We start from the raw sequence: 21,130 nt of genomic DNA on the forward strand, positions 1-21,130 counted from the left end.
ACGATGGTTATATTTGTCTTCTTTGAAACTACAAGGGTGTCATATACAGGGCAAACTAATTGTTCAATATTTTTTAGTGCAAATATTAAAAATAATTAACTGTTTAATTTAAGAAACTTCTTAATTATCAATTCAAAATTCAGACACAATATGTGTATGCTCCAGTGACGTGCGGTCACTGGAGGCAGGTGAGGCGGGGCCTCACCTGCCATCATGGAAAGAAAAAAAATGTAAAAATAAAAAAATAAAAATTAAATTGCTATATGTATTCAGTGATTATACTATAAAGTTATTTTCCATTTAACTTCACAAGTTTTAGATTATTTTTATTCAAAATCGCTGAATTTTCACATTTGCCGTTCAAATACTGAGAAGAGACGGTGCAGTGATCAGCAGCCAGTTGAGGCACGTCACTCAGTTGTGCCTCAACATGGATTGCGGACTCGGCTAACTGCTGGCCTGCTGTGCAGTGAGACCGTATTGCTATATGAACTATATTATACATTTCCATAGTTTAGTTAGCTGAGGTATATAATGTACAGTGTATTTTGTCAACAACTGTATGTGTGTAACGTATTTCTTGTGCTGAGCAATCATAAAACTGCTGCGAAGACGCACTGTGTGAGGCTCGCAGTAATCCCGCCTCCTGGTGCCGGTTAATGCACCCCCGCCGCAGAATGCACGCCCCAACGGGAGCGCCACACCAACCAAAGCCCACACCCAAACCCTTCACGTGCAAGACCGAATCCACTCAAAAAAGGTCACTTAACAAGAAGCCAAAAAGTGCAAAAACAACAATGCTCGTGCCGGCGGAGCCGTGAACGACTGCAGGGACACAATATTAGGTACACCTGCAGACTGCAGCAGGGATTTCATATTTCATTCATTCACAACTCCTCCAACACGAACACCACTGTTCACGCACTTATAAGTAAAGGTAAGACCATAATAACGTTTTTTTTATTAAATGTGCTTTCTTGTGTGCTACAGTTTGTATGTGTAAAGTTAAAGTTTAGTTAAAGTACTAATGATTGTCACACACACACTAGGTGTGGTGAAATGTGTCCTCTGCATTTGACCCATCCCCTTGATCACCCCCTGGGAGGTGAGGGGAGCAGTGGGCAGCAGTGGCGCCGCGCCCGTGGAATCATTTTTGGTGATTTAACCCCCAATTCCAACCCTTGATGCTGAGTGCCAAGCAGGGAAGAATGCTGGTATGAGCTTTTAAACATAACCCGTTAACTGCTGCCAATCAAATGGTGAATAAGATACTCTTTAGGGTTCATATGTTTGTAAATCTGACTGTGATGAAGTCAGTGCCTCACCAGCCATCAACCTCACCGCACGTCACTGGAATGCTCATTAAACGACTTAGATACACATCTTGTGATTTCAGGATAAAACATAAGTATGACAACAAAAGATCAGAGTTGTTAAATGATACCTCGAAAATAAATAAGCTAGCAATGCGACTACTGCTAAATTAGCACGGCAGTCATTCGGTAAAAAGTCGAAGCTAGCTGCCGTCAAGCTAAGGCAGAGTGACAGTTAAGACTGTTCAATTTCTGCATGAAGTTTAGCGCCATTACATAAAAATCCTTCCATAAAGCAGCATATTGGCATTTTCACAATTTCATTGTTTTGAACTAATCAAATCAAATCAAATCAACTTTATTTATAAAGCACATTTAAAATTTACCACAGGGGTAGCCAAAGTGCTGTACAATGAACAGGTTAAAAGATAAAACGAGTACCGAGCAAACACAACACAACACAAACAGAACACGATAGAAAATAAATAATTAAAATAGAATAAATAAAAACATAAAAACATAAAAACAGGTTCACAGCAGGTGTATTATGGGGCGCCATTGCAGGATGGATATCACTCAGTGTTAAAAGCCATGGAATAAAAGTATGTTTTTAAGAGAGATTTAAAAACAGGAAGAGAGGAGGCTTGTCTAACACTCAGGGGTAGGTCGTTCCAGAGCTTGGGAGCAGCAACAGCGAAAGCTCTGTCACCTCTAAGTTTCAGCCTTGTGTCAGGGACCATCAACAGCAGCTGATCGGCTGATCTTAAGGATCGGGTGGGGCAGTAAGGCTGAAGGAGGTCGGAGAGATAGGTCGGCGCGAGGTTGTTTAGACATTTAAAAACAAATAAAAGGAGTTTAAAATTGATTCGGTAACGCACAGGGAGCCAGTAAAGGGACGCTAAAATAGGGGTGATGTGCTCACGTCTGCGGGTCTGTGTTAGCAGACGAGCAGCAGAGTTCTGCACGAGCTGCAGGCGGGCGAGGGAGGCCTGGCTAATGCCTACATACAGGGCATTACAGTAATCAAGACGAGTCGAGATAAAGGCGTGGATTAATTTCTCAAGATCATGTCTTGATAGAAGCGGTTTCACTTTCGCTATTTGGCGTAATTGATAAAAGCTTTTTTGAACGACGCTGCTGATTTGTTTTTCGAATTTAAAATCTGAGTCAAACTTTACCCCCAGGTTTGTGACAGAGTCGCTGAGATACGGGGTCAGAGTGCCGAGGTCAACGTTGGGGGAGAGACAGCGACTTGGACCGAACAACATAACTTCTGTTTTATCTTCATTTAGGCTCAGGAAGTTAGCTGAAAGCCAGACTTTGATGTCGTGCAGGCAGTCAATAAGACGTTGAACCGTGTTATTTTGTGCCATGGGAAAATAAATCTGGCAATCATCGGCGTAAAAATGAAATGCAATACTGTACTTCTTAAAAATAGAACCAAGGGGGAGAAGGTAAAGCGCAAATAAAATTGGGGCAAGGATTGAGCCCTGGGGGACCCCATGTGGTAAAGGAGCTGTGGACGACATAAAACTGTCTACTTTTACACAAAAACTCCTGTCGGTGAGGTACGACCGGAACCAGTTGAGGGCGGCGCCCTTAATGCCCACACAGTTCTCAAGACGAGCGATTAAGGTGGCGTGGTCGACGGTGTCGAACGCAGCAGACAGATCTAAAAGCACCAGGACAACATATTTACCAGAATCAGTGGACAGGAGGATATCGTTAAAAACTTTTAGAAGGGCTGACTCTGTGCTGTGGAAGGCTTTAAAACCGGACTGGAACAGCTCAGTGATACCATTATCCTCTAAGAAGGGCAACAACTGACTATAGACAACCTTCTCTAATATTTTGGAAATGTATGGAAGATTAGAGATAGGTCTGAGGTTAGAGAGGAGAGAGGGGTCGAGGCTGGGTTTTTTAAGTAGAGGTCGTACCACTGCATGTTTAAACTCTACTGGAACTATTCCAGAAGAGAGGCTACTATTGATAATGTTAAGGACACTTGATCCAATAGTAGCAAGTACCTCCTTAAACAGGTGAGGTGGGAGGGCATCTGCAGGAGAACCAGAGGGCTTCATATGACTAACTGTGTCACTTAAAAAAGAAAAGGACACCGGCTCAAACTGATGGAAAACAGAAGAGAAATGCAGAGGAACAGAAGGGTCATATGAAGGCTGAGATAGACTGGCTCTAGTTGACACAATTTTGTCAGTGAAAAAATGGAGACAATTTTCACAGAATTCAAAAGAAGCATCAAAACCAACAGATTTGGGAGCATCAATGACAGTGTTAATAGTTTTAAACAGAACTCTGGGGTTGTTACAGTTAGAAGATATAATCTGAGATAGATATATATTCATTTCTGCTTTTACAGTCATCTGAAAGGAAAACAGGCTTTCTTTAAAAATGGCAAAAGACACATGCAGCCTGTCTTTTTTCCATTTTCTCTCTGCTCTTCTACATACACGCCTGGCAGCCCGAGTGACGTCATTCAACCAGGGCTGAGGCGTAGCTTTAGAGCGGCGGCATTTGAAAGGCGCGATCGTGTCCAGTGTTTGTAAACAAATAGAGTTGAACCCAGAAACCAACTCTTCAGTATTCAGACATACAGAGGCTGTAGAATTATCATCACAAAGAGTCGAAAAAATAGAGGAGAACCGAGCAGGAGACGAAGAATTAAACATGCGAGAGCGTTGGGGCGGTGCGCACAATTTAACTGGACACTGCGTGGCAATATCAAACAAGATCGGCATATGACCAGAGAACACAGCGTCGCAAATGTCCAAATTAAAAACACACAAACCATACGAGAGCACTAAATCGAGTGTATGCCCGCGTTGATGTGTAGAACCACACCCAGACTGTACAAAGTTAAATGAGTCGATAATATTCAGGAAGCTCCTGGAAAGCGGCTCGTCTGGACAGCAGGTGTGAATATTAAAATCACCCACAATAAGGACACGATCATATTTGGGCAGGATTTCAGCCAGAAATTCAAAAAAGTCAGTTATAAAGTATTTGTGGTACTTGGGTGGTCGATAGATGACGGCACACAGGACGACATCAGAAAGACCCAGTTCAAACATGCACAGTTCGAAGCTTGAAAAGGAGGATTGTAGGCGGATCTGACGGCATTTAAAGTCATTTTTAAAAACGACTGCTAATCCTCCTCCTTTTCGACCGGACGGCCGTGGGGAATTAAAGTAGGAACACTCCGGAGGCAGAAGTTCATTAAGAGGGGCGGACTCACCGGCTCTCAGCCATGTCTCCGTCACACAGGGCGGACTCACCGGCTCTCAGCCATGTCTCCGTCACACAGAGGAAGTCCAGTCCGCGGGAAGTGAAGAAATCCTTCAGGATAAACGTTTTGTTTGTCAAAGATCTTGCGTTCACAAGACCGAACCTGGCGGGGGCCAGCACGTCCAAGGCCGCAATTAATCCGGGTGGGGCCCGACACACAGCCCGCAGGTGGCGGTAATCCACCCCGCGCCTCCGGGGGCGGGGACAGCAGGAGCGACGACGGCAAGCCTCTTCCTCCAAACCAATGATAGGAACCAGCCAGGAGCCGATGGGATCGAGCGAGCGTGGGTGCAGGAGGAGACCGGATACCGCATCATTCCTCCTCCGGGAAGCCACGGGAAGCCGGGCCAGGAGTGCCCTAACTTTCACCAGCTGGCCGCCACGTTTACCGCGGCGCCGGAGACGCTTCCGCCGGGGGAGAGGAGCCAGGGGGCGGGAAAGGAAGGCAGGAATCCGGCCAGGTGAAAAAGCTGACTGGGACGTCGAAAAACCAACGTCGAAGTTGATCATATCAGTGGGAGAGGGGCAAAGATCCAACAGTGTTTGGCGGTCATACACAAGCAGTGAGCTGACAGAGACGAAAATAGATGCAAAAAACACAAAAACGAACAGAGCTGACAGCGAGAGACGGCAGGCCAAAGCACATACTGGCGCCATCTTGGTCAGAGCGTGGCCAATCAATCATCAAGTACCAATGATTGTCACACACACACACTACGTACTGTACGTTGAAGAGGGGCTGGTAGATTTTGGCCCACCTAAATTATTGGCTACAGGAAATGAGGTAAACAGCTTTCTATTGTTTTCGAGCCAAGTGTCAATCAAAAGCTCCAGAGATAAGAGCGGTTTTGGTAGCACGTGTGTGGCTAATTCTTCTATGCTAATAGACTTTGCAATCAACACATTAGGTCTTTTTCCACCGCAGGAACTTTTACAATTTAGTTCTACAGGAACTATTTTTAATTCCGAGTAGTGATGTGGGACTTTCAGAAGTTCCCCAAGAATCTCAGCGAGGCAGACTGTGCTGTCAAATGCTGATTGGTTGAACACAGTTGGGGCGTTTCCAAAACTTAGTATTTAAAGTTTCAGCCACCATGACAATATGGGAGGACAACTTGTTTATTTCTTATGCATTTACATTCATAACAACAGAGAGAAGGAAGAACGAAAGGAACTTTTGACTTGCAGTAACTTTTGTGGGGCATCTTTGTACTGAAGAACGCAGATCAGCGGAACTATCTTGCAGTGTTTCTACTTAGCTGTAGTCTTTAAACTAGTATGCCGTTTCATGCTGTTTATTCATTTTTACAAACTTAAAGCTACAAGAAGTGGACAGACTCTTGTGAATGTATATACAGAGAAATATAAATTATTCAGCCGGACTTCAAAGTGGCAAGGCGAGCTGAGCTGCTCACCGGGACTCCGACCTCATTGTTTGATGGATAAATGTGTATGCAAGGACAAAGTGGAACGAAGGTAAATCACATCAAATATTCACTATTTACTTTGGTACAAGCTGTAAAAGTAGTCATTGATACGCCATTAGTGTGGTTATTTGTCTCAACCCGAGTGAACCGAATGCTAATGCTAACAAACTAATATTAAATTTGATGCGTTTATGTTGTGCCGTGAGAAAGATACTGACATTTATTATTTATATATTGTTATTTACAGCTGAAATGGATCACAAGTAATTTGCCTGACCCTCAAGAATTAATATTTACCTTGGGGAACGACTTACTTATCTCATATCGTTTTGTATTGTATTACATGGTATTTAATTTACTTACACTTTGGTAAAAGAAACATTACTTAAAGGGGAACATTATCACCAGACCTATGTAAGCGTCAATATATACCTTGATGTTGCAGAAAAAAGATCATATATTTTTTTAACCGATTTCCGAACTCTAAATGGGTGAATTTTGGCGAATTAAACGCCTTTCTATTATTCGCTCTCGGAGCGATGACGTCACGTTGTGATGTCACATCGGGAAGCAATCCGCCATTTTCTCACTTTCGTCGGTGTGTTGTCGGAGGGTGTAACAACACGAACAGGGACGGATTCAAGTTGCACCAGTGGCCCAAAGATGCGAAAGTGGCAAGAAATTGGACGAAATTTGTTCAAAATACGAGGGTGTGGGGAAAGCCGACGAAATGGTCAGTCGTTTGTTCCGCACACTTTACCGACGAAAGCTATGCTACGGCAGAGATGGCAAGAATGTGTGGATATCCTGCGACACTCAAAGCAGATGCATTTCCAACGATAAAGTCAAAGAAATCTGCCGCCAGTCCCCATTGAATCTGCTGGAGTGTGTGAGCTATTCAGGGACAACGGACCTCGGTAGCACGGCAAGCAATGGCGGCAGTTTGTTCCCGCAGACGAGCGAGCTAAACCCCCTGGATGTCTTGGCTCACACCGTCCCTTATGCCACCGAAGATGATCAAGAGAAGAATATCGACCCTAGCTTCCCTGGCCTGCTGACATCAACTCCAAAACTGGACAGATCAGCTTTCAGGAAAAGAGAGCGGATGAGGGTATGTCTACAGAATATATTAATTGATGAAAACTTTATTCATTACTCGCGGTTTTACGTTAATTATTATACATAAACTGTTTACCAATAATTTAGCTTAAAAACGTTTTTTTTTTCAATCATTCGAGTACATTCGGGTAGTCTTGTGTAATGCAGTATTTTGTTTCTATTTAGGTATGGTTAACCTGAGTGCTGAAATTGTGGAAAAATATATGTTCTTAGCGCGCCTGAAATGGGCTGTCTGCACTCTCAAAGTGCATGTTGTTGCCAAATGTATTTCATATGCTGTAAACCTAGTTCATAGTTGTTAGTAATTATCTTATCAGACAGTGTTAAGCCGCTGAAATCCGAGTCTGAATCCGAGCTAATGTCGCTATACCTTGCTGTTCTATCCGCCATGTTTGTTTGAATTGGCATCACTGTGTGACGTCACAGGAAAATGGACGGGTGTATATAACGATGGTTAAAATCAGGCACTTTGAAGCTTTTTTTAGGGATATTGCGTGATGGGTAAAATTTTGAAAAAAACTTCGAAAAATAAAATAAGCCACTGGGAACTGATTTTTAATGGTTTTAACCCTTCTGAAATGGTGATAATGTTCCCCTTTAATATGTTTATTTACATGGTATCAGTGTAGAAATGTACTCTATCACTCATCTATACATCATCAGCCTGATTTGTATAAACTACTCTGAACTGTGAAATGCGGGAGAAACACAAACCACACACCTCTACAGGAGCCTTTATTTCCAAGAACTAAAGTTCATGAACCCTTGGTGCAAAAAGGCCTAATGGGGAATGTGTGTGTTTATGACCAAAACTATAGATTTTTCTGCGGTGAGTATGTTTTTATGTATGCATGTAAGGTTTGGTGCAAACTAACTATTATAGTGTAATGTCTAGAGTATATCTATTGGGTTTTATCAACACAAGAAGACCTTATTTAGTCAATTTGTATCAGCTTTTCAAATACAATAAGTCATCAAAGTTAAATGATAAATGGGTTGTACTTGTATAGCGCTTTTCTACCTTCAAGGTACTCAAAGCGCTTTGACACTACTTCCACATTTACCCATTCACACACACATTCACACACTGATGGAGGGAGCTGCCATGCAAGGCGCTAACCAGCACCCATCAGGAGCAAGGGTGAAGTGTCTTGCTCAGGACACAACGGACATGACGAGGTTGGTACTAGGTGGGGATTGAACCAGGGACCCTCGGGTCGCGCACGGCCATTCTTCCACTGCGCCACGCCGTCCCCAGTTTTTTTTGGACTAGTGTAACTTTTGTGTAAAGGAACCTTCACTTATAATTGTATCCGGAAATTATGTACATCAGTCAAATCTAAGAAAAATACGTTTTCAAATGATGTGGTGTTTAACCCCAATATTGTTATGAAATGGACAGGCAGTTGGGATGCTAAAAGGTAAATATCATTTTCAAATATCACAGTAATACGAGATAATTAAATAAGAGATAAATATGTAACAATTGCATTTCTCAAGGAACGGTTAGTAACCTTACTCTTACCTTATTGAGAGCTGTGTTGCGATAGACTCCAACTCCCCTGCAACTCGATGTGAATATGTGCTTATGAAGATGATGGATGGATGTGCAGTAACACTTTGCTTCTCTGTTCACTGACTGCAGATTGTAATCTGTTCTTACTTTTATTCATTAGGGATGAAAATGTGGTAAAGCCTCAAGAATGATGCTGAAGTTTTCTTCCCACTGTACTGTATACCCACTCATTACCTTGATGAACTGTGTGTACATGGCAATGCCTAGCTGCCACAGTCGATTACTCCCTGGAAGGCGAAACGTGGGTAACAGCTTGTCAACAGGAAATCTCTCAGTTCTGGTTTCTAGCTGTGTTTTTTTTTTTTTACACCAGAATGGTCAAGAAGTGTCAAGGTATGACCCTAATACTCCTGCTCAGTGTTGACTTTTAAAAACAACTATCATACTGTCTGAATGTTTTTTGTGCTGTATTGTATAGGGGGCGAATGTCTCTGTGCATATAAATCATGGCGTAACAGCAGGAAACCAGCACTAAACCTGAGCTCAAGTATGGCGGTGGAAAAAAATGGGTGGTAGACACATTCATTTAGCTTTAAAGGAGAGGTACTGGTGTGAAATGACACACTGTCTGCTTCTTCCAGAACAATTTCCAACAAGAATTGCCAAAACATAAGCTAATGCACCTTTACATAACTGCTATAAATTCAGCCTTAGTGGCCTATATAAGCTTGTTGAGAAATAGGACATATACAACTAAAACCATCAACCCGGTACAGTCAAGTCTTGATTTGGAGGAAATCATTACCAAACCAGTTTATCAATTTACAGCGAGATAACATAACAAAATCTGAACTTACAAAGCAAGTTGGGGGGTAATCAGCTATTGGCTCTAAACAAAATAGAATAGATGAATGTGACAACAGGACCTTGGACCCCAGTCAGAGAGCTGTCACTTCAATGGCATGGCCAGGGACTGAAGGACATGCTAATCCATTCCCACAGACCGTGTCACAGCAAAGAGCCAGAGAGGTTGTGACCTCCACCAGCCCTTTGTGGAGCATTGTCCACAGCTTCATTAAGAAGGTGTGCTAAAATGTCTGTAAAATAACGCTTGAAAAAAGCCTCTTCAATGATTTCTTTGCCAAGTTATCTCAAGGAAAGAGAGGCTCCTGCATAGAAAGCGAGGAGGGATTAAAGCAGAGCAATTTGTGATGCAGGTTCTCAGAGTTTTTGTTTAGCAACGCTCTCTTTCACAGAGTGTCATCATGGGAAGTGAGAAATCCGGCTTAACTTGAGGCCGGATGAAAATCCATGATGACTAGTCTGATGGCACTTCAAAGAAAAGGTCACAAGTGGCCATCTAAATGTCACAAGTAATACTCGTTATTGGCAGGGGTCTGTGGCAGGTTGAACCCGCTTTAATATGAAATAAACATTCAATCCTGGGATCACAAGCTCTCGGGGGGTATAGTGTAGAATGAAAACTGGTTGCTAATGCCAGAAAACACACACTTATCTTTTGATTTGGTTTTTTTATGTTCGAATGTGTGTCTTGTAGTTCACATTAAACTTAAACTTAAACGTCATATATTTAAACTCTGCCAGCACGTTATTCCTGTTTTCATAGAGCTAATCTTTTTCATCTTATAGTCATTAGTTTGATACCCAAATTCTTAACGTGGTGATGGAAAAGCCTCTGGTGCTACACAGGGCTAAAACCACATCCTGCCCTTAATACAAGGTACAACTCATAGTAGATACATATCTGCTTTGGCTTTGGCTTCAGACGTAAGTAGCTGAGCAGCTTTAGGGAATTGGCTACACAAAAAGAACAGAGCTAATGTAGATCTAACCGTGAAGTGACAGAGATTCCAAATGAAGCAATCTAAACAAAAGCATCCCTCCCAACCCATATTTGGTTAAGAAAATATTGTTCATGTCACAGTGTCAGTGTGAAGCAAGTTACATTGTCTAGAGGTCGTAAGACTTGAGTCCATTGTTATGCCTGCCCCCAACTTTCGAGCCATGGGGGACAGACTGGGGTTTTTAAGCCCCGGCTGAATTCCTTTCCTTTGAGATATTTGTAGAGAAAGTGGAGCACTCATTATAGACTGCATCACTTAAGAAACTCAGAGCAGCCAGTAAACAAGAATTGAGAGCTCTCAAGGTTCTTCATCTGATCTCTCGCCTCTTGATTTGTTGCAACCTTAGGAGAATATTCACAAGACCCTGAAAGAGACTATTTAGGTTCTCATGAGACAGCAATAATTTATGTGTTCAGCAAGCGGGGAAATACCCCAGCAAAGCTGAAAAGCACAGACCAGTATGGTCTTCTCTGGTAATACCCACTAATCTGTCGGATGCATCTGTTTGAAATGCCACCTCCGGATGAAACACAGTTCAAAATGTACTGTACGTCACCTTGTTTACACTTCCTTCTGACATTCAGATTATTGTACTCTGATTGAGCAATGTATTTTATGCAAAAAAAATAATGTCCGAGGTGCTGTGATTTACAGGACTACCCACATGTCACACAAACCAAGCTGCACAGCTTACACTGGCACAATGACCACATCAAGAGCTTTGGTTGCTTCAATCCTCCATGCACGGTGTAACCACAGCTCTCGGATGCTGGACCAATCTTTGAGGGATAATTGTTTTTTTTTGTTTTTTTTAGCTTCCCTCAACTACAATTTTGATCTTTGTGTGTGTTTGCCGATCTTGGTAAGAAGCTTAGACATCAGTTTAGCCAGAGAGGCTGCTGTGTCGGATTCACAGAGGAAGCATGTTATGGGCCACCATCTGGGGAAACAAATATGCTGCTCCTCTATGGCTAGATGAGAAGTTGACCTTATAAAAGATATGTGCTTAATGTGCAGTGTTTGACTATTCAAAAGAAATATGATACATTTTGTTTTTGTCAACGATTTGTAATATTTTGTTAATGTGTTCCTTTACGCTCATGATTCAAAAATGTTAATCCATAGCAAATACTGTACAGTATTGTTTCTAAAACCCAAGTTCTTCCTTTTTGTTGCAAATCCGAGTGACTGGACTTGACATCCTGCAGTGATCATTTGTAAATGGAAACAATTGGGCTGTTGTAGCACGGAACATCCAAAAAACAATGCTGCAAATCAGAGTGTTATGTCAAAGCCTTTCCCAAACATAAATTGGCAATTGTTGCAGTACATCTCTGAAACATATTTAATCAATTGTCAAGCAAACACAATGTTATAACTATATATTATATATACTGAACACAATTATAAACGCAACACTTTTGTTTTTGAGTTGAACTCAAAGATCTAAAAGTTTGACTATATACACAAAATACCTGTTCCTCTCAAATATTGTTCACAAATATGTCTAAAACTGTGTTGGTGAGCACTTCTTCTTTGCCAAGACCATCCATCCCACCTCACAGGTGTGGCAAATCAAGATGCTAATTAAACAACATGATTATTGCACAGGTGTGCTTTAGGCTGCCGACAATAAAAGGTCACGCTGAAATTTGCATTTTTGCTTTATTGGGAGTCTGGGGGGGGTCAGAAAGGCAGTCAGCATCTGATGTGACCACCATTTGCCTCATGCAGTGCAACACATCTCCTTTGCTGAGAGTTGATCAGGTTGTTGATTGTGGTCTGTAGAATGTTGGTCCACTCCTCTTCAGTGGCTGTGCGAAGTTGCTGGAAATTGGCATGAACTGGAACACGCTGTCCTATACGCCGATCCACAGCATCCCGAACATGCTCAATGGGTGACATGTCCTGTGATTATGCTGGCCATGCAAGAACTGGGATGTTTTCAGCTTCCAGGTATTGTGTACATATCCTTGCAACATGGGGCCTTGCATTGTCATGCTGCAACATGAGGTGATGGTCTCGGGTTAATGGCACAATGGGCCTCAGGATCTCGTCACGCATCTCTGTGCATTCAAAATGCCATCAATATAATGCACTTGCGTTGGTTATCTGTAACATGTGCCTGCCCATACCATAACCCCAGCCCCATCATGGGCCACTCGATTCACAACGTAGACATTAGCAAACCGCTCTCCCACACAACGCCACACACTCTGTCCATCATCTGCTCTGAACAGTCAAATCCGGGATTCATCCGTGAAGAGAACACTTCTCCAATGTGCCAGATGCCATCGAATGTGAGCATTTGCCCACCCAAGTTGGTTACGACGACGTACTGCAGTCAGGTCAAGATCCCGATGAGAAAGACGAGCATGCAAATGAGCTTCCCTGGGACGGTTTCTCGCAGTTCGTGCAGAAATTATTTGGTTATGCAAACCAATTGTTGCAGCAGCTGTCCTGGTGGCTGGTCTCAGACGATCATGGAGGTACACCTGCTGGATGTTGAGGTCCTGGGCTGGCGTGGTTACACACAATCTGCAGTTATGAGGCCGGTTGGATGTATTGCCAAACTATCTGAAACGCCTTTGGAGACGGCTTAGTACAGATATGAACATTCAATTCATTGCCAACAGCTCTGGTAGACATCCCTGCAGTCAGCATGCCAACTTCACGCTCCCTTAAAACTTGCAACATTTGTGGCATTGTGCTGTCTGATAAAACTGCACATTTTAGAGTGGTACCGTATTTTTCGGATTATAAGTCACAGTTTTTTGCATAGTTTGGCCGGGGGTACGACATATACTCCGGAGCGACTTATGTGTGAAATTATTAACACATTACCGTAAAATATCAAATAATATTATTTATCTCATTCGCGTAAGAGACGAAGCAAATGTCCACAATCGTCACACACACGTCAGCAATCGTCACACACGTCAACCAATAAGAATTTGACGGGGGCGGGTCATGGCAGAAGTGCATTGTGCGTCATGGCAGAAGTGCATTGTGGGTCATGGGATGCTAACTGCTGCTACATCCGTAGCTATTAAAATGGATTATTTCAACATTGGCGGTAACTTATAAACACTGAGAAGGGCTGAACTAAAACGGCACCGGAAAGGAAATCATATACTGCAGATTACAAGCTGGACGTAGTGAAATATGCAGCAGAAAACGGCAATCGAGCAGCAGAAAGAAAGGAAATGGCACATACCAGAGGCGACACCGGGGCGGAAGATTTCATCGGATTTAGCGATCGGGAGTGACAGATTGTTTGGTAAACGCATAGCATGTTCTATATGTTATAGTTATTTGAATGACTCTTACCATAATATGTTACGTTAACATACCAGGCACGTTCTCAGTTGGTTATTTATGCCTCATATAACGTACACTTATTCAGCCTGTTGTTCACTATTCTTTATTTATTTTAAATTGCCTTTCAAATGTCTATTCTTGGTGTTGGATTTTATCAAATACATTTCCCCCAAAAATACGACTTATACTCCAGTGCGACGTATATATGTTTTTTTCCTTCTTTATTATGCATTTTCGGCCGGTGCGACGTATACTCCGGAGCGACTTATATTCCGAAAAATACGGTATTTTATTGTTGGCAGCCTAAGGCACACCTGTGCAATAATCATGCTGTTTAACCAGCATCTTGACATGCCACACCTGTGAAGTGGGATGGATTATCTTGGCAAAGAAGAAATGCTCACTAACACAGATTTAGACAGATTTGTGAACCATAATTGAGAAGATAAGGTATTTTGTGTATATAGGAAACGTTTTAGATATTGAGTTCAACTCATGAAAAATGGGAGCAAAAACAAAAGTGTTGCGTTTATATTTTTGTTCAGTGGTATTTTTGTAAGACTGAGTTCTAGAGAGTAATCTAATTTAAAAAACTCTGGGATGGAGTCCTTTTCAGTAAAAATGTTTTTAACACAGTCCATTTCGTCCCATTACATTATCTGAAATGTACTTTTCTTTTTTTTTCTTTTTTCATTAGTGATGATGTCTCACAATGGGTGACTGTTCCCAAAAAGCCAGTCGCTCCCACTCTAATTACTGAACGGAAGAATGAGGGGAGGACATTGAAAAAAAAAACACAATCCGCAAATGTGAGCCACTAGACAATAGCAAGATCTTAAATAATTAATCTAAATGTTCGTTCCAACATTATTAGTGAGAAATGCTGACGGGTTGTGTGATACAGCTGCATCAACAGAGGAAGCAAGCTTTTAACCAAAAACTTAACAAGAAATTAAGCAGTTTCCTATGCTAATTCTCTCAAACATCAGAGGAAATGAACAAACAAATGGTAAACGGTACAGAACAGCAACATACAAACTCAACAGGCATAGATTTTCCTTTGTTCCACTGGCAATCAAAGCACTTAACAACAGAAAACTACTGTAATAACCGGATGCGATAATAAGGAGTGCAATATTGGGATAGTGCAATACGGGAGGGAGGTGTGCAATACGAGGGGAGTGTAACGTGTGATCTCATAACTAACTGATATACCTGCGCACTGTTCACTGTCATCACTGTATTGTTGGATTAACTGTATGTATGTATGTATGTATGTATGTATGTATGTAAAACGCTGTCTTGATGTCCAAGACAAATTTCTCCTCGGAGACAATAAAACTAATTATTATTATTATTAATTATTAGGGCAGCACGGTGGAAGAGGGGCTAGTGCGTTTGCCTCACAATACGAAGGACCTGAGTAGTCTTGGGTTCAATCCCAGGCTCGGGATATTTCTGTGTGGAGTTTGCATGTTCTCCTCGTGACTGGGTGGGTTCCCTCCGGGTACTCCGGCTTCCTCCCACCTCCAAAGACATGCACCTGGGGATAGGTTGATTGGCAACACTAAATTGGCCCTAGTGTGTGAATGTGAGTGTGAATGTTGTCTGTCTATCTGTGTTGGCCCTGCGATGAGGTGGCGACCTGTCCAGGGTGTACCCCGCCTTCCGCCCGATTGTAGCTGAGATAGGCTCCAGTACCCCCCGCGACCTCAATGGGAATAAGCGGTAGGAAATGGATGGATGGATTATTGAATACAAAAAAACGTTTCTTACCTTCGAGGGGTGCCGTCTTCATAAGGTTGGATTATGACCACCTTGACAGTGATTGAGGTGCGCAGCAGGTCAATCATCTGCTCATGGGTGAGAGTAGCAACAGCTACCTTGCAGATCTCCACCAGTCGGCTTCCCTGTCTCAAGCCTGCCTTCCAGGCAAAGCCAAATGGCTCCACGTCAGCCACTATTCCCTCAAAATTGACATGGAAGCCGAGCTGGCCCAAACCGTTGCGCCGTAAAGTCATCTCTGTCGTCTCACAGCCTCTGGTTGTGATCTGGAATTATAAATAATAAATAATAAATAATGAATTAAAATCAGTTTGGTTATTATCTGCAATATGAACGCTATCGCAGTGCAGGGACAATGTTGACTGTATACAACTATATTGCACATGGATTTGGGATTCATTTCATAATTGTATCTAACCCATAACACACCAAAACTAAAAAAATGCTCAGTAAACATCAGTACCACAGACATATAGAAGTAAAACACACACACACACAAAAAAGGTAAAGGATAAATGCTTGCTATCTATCTTTAGCCTGACAACATAATTTGACAAAGCTATTTGTAGGCCTCACTCCAGTTTGAGCGTGGATGGTTTTCCAAAAGTGTTTCAGGAGAAGCACTGGAGAAGAAATCACACTGCTCCCAATGAGCTTTAATCACTCGCCAGATTAGTCTCGGTTCAGTTGTGGTTGACTGCCTCCATATACCTCAGAGTGGCAGCTGGCTTCAGGGACACATTAACTCAGACTTTGGCCTGTCAACACTCTACCAGATTCTCACACTAGTAGAAACCCTACCCTGCTGTGCAAGGAGAACCAAACAACCTGGATGGACCTCTACGAATGGACCGTGTCCTCTAAGGCAGTGGTCCCCAACCCGATTGGTACCGGGCCGCACAAGAAATTAAAAAAAAAAAAATATATATATATATATATATATACACAGTATACTGTATATATTTTTATTTTTGTATTAAATCAACATAAAAAAACACAATATATACATTATATATCAATATAGATCAATACAGTCTGCAGGTATACAGTCCGTAAGCACACATGATTGTATGGTATTGTACGGTCCGTGGGACAAATTTTCAAGCGTTGACCGGTCCGCAGCTACAAAAAGGTTGGGGACCACTGCTCTAAAGGAAACATAATTATTGTTTGTATGTGGATTAGTGAGTTTTTGTTTTGGTATTTATCCATAACGGCAGTCTGTGTGACCTGCAAATACCTATTTTTAATGCGGCGCCTTGTCGTTGCCATGTGGACGAACAAAACACTACTTCTTGAGAAGGGTGATGATAAACAAAAACAGAAGAACAAGAGAAAATCACACATGCACAATTGTTAACACGACAACAACAATGGTGGACAACAAAGTGTTTGTGCTACTATTTTGTACTCTTTGGTGTGTAGCATTGTGTGTGTGAGGAAAAGCTTTTGCTTTTTCATTGGCGTATTTGAATTTATTGTAATGGCACAATATATGAGTGCTGTATATGAGGGCAAAAATATAAATGCATTTACAACCATAGAACTGGAAACAGAACATGTATGGACGAATGGATCGCCTATCTTTGTTCTGGCTGTTCAGTATAATAGGGAAAAGGCAGCAACTATGGGAAAAACTGATTTTAAATACGAACAAATCAGCTGGCTCTTTGGATGCTGTGACAGATGTCGCTAATTCTTAAAGTTCTACTGTACTTTCAAAGTTGACACTACTATATTATCTGAATTTTTGTGTCAGAGTTGCTTTTTTCAATGATAAAACAGATAGAAGACCAACTTCAGTGAATTTTGCATAGCACCAATAAACCGACTAATCAGGAATACCAGAGTGTTACTGCTATGTGTCACAGAGGAGGCATGTGACAAATAGATTGAACTAAAAATACATATAATCACAAGGGCTGTACATAGTAAATGAATCACTGTGATTTACAAAATCCAGATTCCATCTTAAAATGTTATAACCCCAGCAGCCCAAATCTGAGGAGATTTATCATACAGTACCAGCACGTAACAAAGTCTAATCCTTGAAAAAATATATATTTTCATCATTTTAATCCAATGATGGTACATTCACTCATATGAAACTCAAAAGAAAAGGACCACACATCGGACTGTGAGGATCTGTCCAATAAAATCTAAACTCGGGGCCTCCCGAGCACAGCGACACCCTGGGGAGCAGGATGTTATCACAAAGCTTTTAGTACTGCTCTCACACTGCGTCATAGCGTGGCCTGTTTAGTTCACATTACATCACAGGCTAGGCAGTCTGTAAATCCTTCCAATGAATCATCATTTGGGTCAACTTTTAGGACATTTACAAAAACACCTTTTGGATGAAACTGTGCAGAGTCACCTCATACTGATGAATGTTTTATAAGACAGACACTTACTACTACTGTAGTACTTTTTCAACTTCTTTTGTGAAATACCCTTCACAAATCCCACAGGCTGGGCAAGAGCTTTGCAAATGTGAGAGATTTGCATGTTCAATGAGGAAGACATGTCCTTTGGCTAATCACAAATGCTAATATGACCTGCTCTGTTCTTTCCTATGTTGAGTGTTTTAACTAAAGTTACTACTTTTGAAGGACACTTAGACCTTCCGTGTTATTTACATTATGCAAAATCTTTGTCCTCGGCCCCATATTAAGGCGCATGAGAGGAAGAAGTGTGGACAACATCTGAAATAGTTTTAGTTGCATATATGATATAGATTTAGATATTAAAGTGGGCCAATGCTGTAATACAATGTGATACACAGTTTAATTTTGCCTAATGGAATTTAAAATAGTTAATAACATTTTTAAATGATTTACTTGTGCAAAAGGGACTTTTATTAAGATTTGTTTTAGTGCAAAATATGATTTGCAGTGTTTCCAATTCATAAATACATTTGGACCGCCGCAAATGGGTTTGTTTATGTTCGCCCTCGCGCATAAACAAATTATAAGGAACCTGGTCTGCCAGCAAAAGTGACTTTGTTTCTACATTTAGAGAGTAATCGGAACCCTCTAAAAAAGCGACTAGCGACAAATCTAGTGGAGACTTTTGGAGACTCAGAAATGAAAGCACACTAAGCTCTTCTGAACTATCACAAAGAGCTGCTGTGGGCCCCTCTCCTTTCTAAAAGTTCTCACAAATGTCTCCAAAGAAGAGACAAAAGAAAAAAATTTTTTAGTTCTAAACATTCTTTCATGTTCTCCACTCACATTTTTGCAATTGTTTCATGGCCAATTATGAAAGTTTGATAATTACATCAGTACGTCCCCTTTCACAGGCAAATCACTACAACCACAAAGAGATTGTAGTCCTGTGAAAAACACTGACTTGTGTTCGAGGTTCAAGCAGCAACTCCCACGTTGTTTTTTTTGTTACACAATTAATCCATCCATTTTCTACTGCTTGTCCCGTTCGGGGTCGCAAGGGTGCTGGAGCCTATCTCAGCTGCATTCGGGCGGAAAGCGGGGTACACCCTGGACAAGTCACCACCTCATCGCAGGGCCAACACAGATAGACAGACAACAGTCACAATCACATTCACGCACTAGGGCCAATTTAGTGATAGTTATATTTGTAAATTAAAGTTAATATACAAATCATGTTATGTGTAGTTTAGGTGAGATGTCGGGATTTAGAAAGTGGATCTAATTTGTTGAGCTACACAACTTAAAAGAAGGGTAAACCAGAGGCTGCAGTCTTCTTACCCTTATAGTCCCAAAACCTGCCACAGTATTTCATCACCCTAAAAACTGGGTTAGGCTCCCTCATTATGTCCATCAATTGAAAAATTGACCCAAATCTCATGAACACTGATTGTCCATTCCATTAAACAGTCTGCTTTAGGGATTGGCTTATTTTACTCATTTTTGATAAATATAGTCTGTTTTCTGGTCCTAATGGGTTTACTTAATCAAGAGCAAATCGGTACATGTGAATATGTGACCTAATGGCTGACATGGGTCCGTGTGATGTCCCAACAGGAGAGTCAAAATGTTCTATGGACTGAATGGAATAATACAATTAATAAAAGGAAAATAACTCAAGACCCTGGTATGCTAATTTGGCATAATGACATATTTTACTAATAGCAATAGCACTCACAGATGGTTTCAAATAAGGCAATATTAAATAATAAATGTAATTGTTTTCATCTTCTTGTGAATAGTTGTCTGTCGATATGTGTTGGGCCTGTGATGAGGTACACCCTGAACAGGTTGTCTTCTGCCCGAGTACAACTGGGATATGTTCCCCCAACCCCACCGCAACCCTGAGAGAGACAAGTGGTAGAAAACGGATGGATGGATGGATGATTGCTGAGTATGATCACTGGGACACCTCGAAACTGCAGTGCACTGTGTTCATCTCCGTCCTAAACCTATGACAATATTCATAAAGCATCAAAAGAGTAGCAACAACATCACAGTTAGATCAAATCAGCCAATACTAAGATGTTAAATACTGTAGGCTATCCAAAACAACTAAACCAACTGATTATTAGCCGTTTGGAATGCGGCGCCAAACCAACAGTTGCATGATTATCTGTGCTCCATCTATGCAAATACAAAATAAAAACACAAACATCTAATTAATTTACAGTGAATACAGCAGAGCTATAGATGGCTAGACTTGCAGTAAGAGTAGATCAGACATTAGACGCTACAATTTAGTAAGTAGAAGACAGACCAAGCCTTTTTAAAACTCTTATTCTTTAAAAACTATAAATACATCGTCGTAGATGAATGTAATGTATTCCACCGGGCATCCTCCAAATGTTTGTGAAACGGATATTCATGTGACATGAACTTCTAATAAACTTAAAGGGAACCTAAAAGGATTTTAATCTACATTTAAAACACTTTCTTGTGGTCTAGATAGAATAGTACATCGGGAAAGCATTTACAGCGCTTTACTTTTTCCACATTTTGTTATGTTACAGCCTTATTCCAAAATGTAATAAATAGATTTTTGTCCTCAAAATTCTACACACATTACTCCATATTGACAATGTGAAAATGTGTTTTTAATAATGTTTTGCTAATTTATTTCAAAAAATAAAAATAAAAAAATAAAAAAATCACATGTACATGCAGTAGGTATCCACAGCCTTTGCTCACTACTTTTTATGATGCACCTTTGGGAACAATTACAGCATCAGTCTTTTTGACTACGATGCCACAAGCTTGGCACACCTATCTTGGGGCAGTTTGGCACATTCCTCTCAAGCGCTATCAGGTTAGATGGGAAACGTTGGTGCACAGCCATTTGCCGATCTTTCCAGAGATGTTCAATCGAATTCAAGTCTGGGCTCTGGTCGGGGCCACTCAAAGACATTTAGGCCCCTGTGTTTCAAAACAGCAGTTATTTTTCTGTACCCTTACCCAGATTTGTGCCTCAAGAAAATTCTGTCTCGGAGGTACACAGACAATTCCTTCGACTTCATGTTTGGTTTAGGCTCTG

At 41.3% G+C, this 21,130-nt stretch overlaps 1 protein-coding gene across 6 annotated transcripts in view; it reads right to left on the reverse strand.

Moving 5' to 3' along the window:
* sipa1l2 (signal induced proliferation associated 1 like 2) overlaps window positions 1-21,130 on the reverse strand; it is a 209,766-nt gene that overhangs the window by 50,266 nt on the left and 138,370 nt on the right. For all 6 annotated transcript variants that reach the window (XM_061960890.1, XM_061960920.1, XM_061960872.1 and 3 more), the window contains one exon: window positions 15,641-15,915. In XM_061960890.1, coding sequence (XP_061816874.1) covers window positions 15,641-15,915 — 275 coding nt within the window. The remainder of the gene's footprint in view (window positions 1-15,640; window positions 15,916-21,130) is intronic.

Source organism: Nerophis lumbriciformis, linkage group LG02, assembly GCF_033978685.3.
Source record: "Nerophis lumbriciformis linkage group LG02, RoL_Nlum_v2.1, whole genome shotgun sequence".
Lineage (NCBI taxonomy): Eukaryota > Metazoa > Chordata > Actinopteri > Syngnathiformes > Syngnathidae > Nerophis > Nerophis lumbriciformis.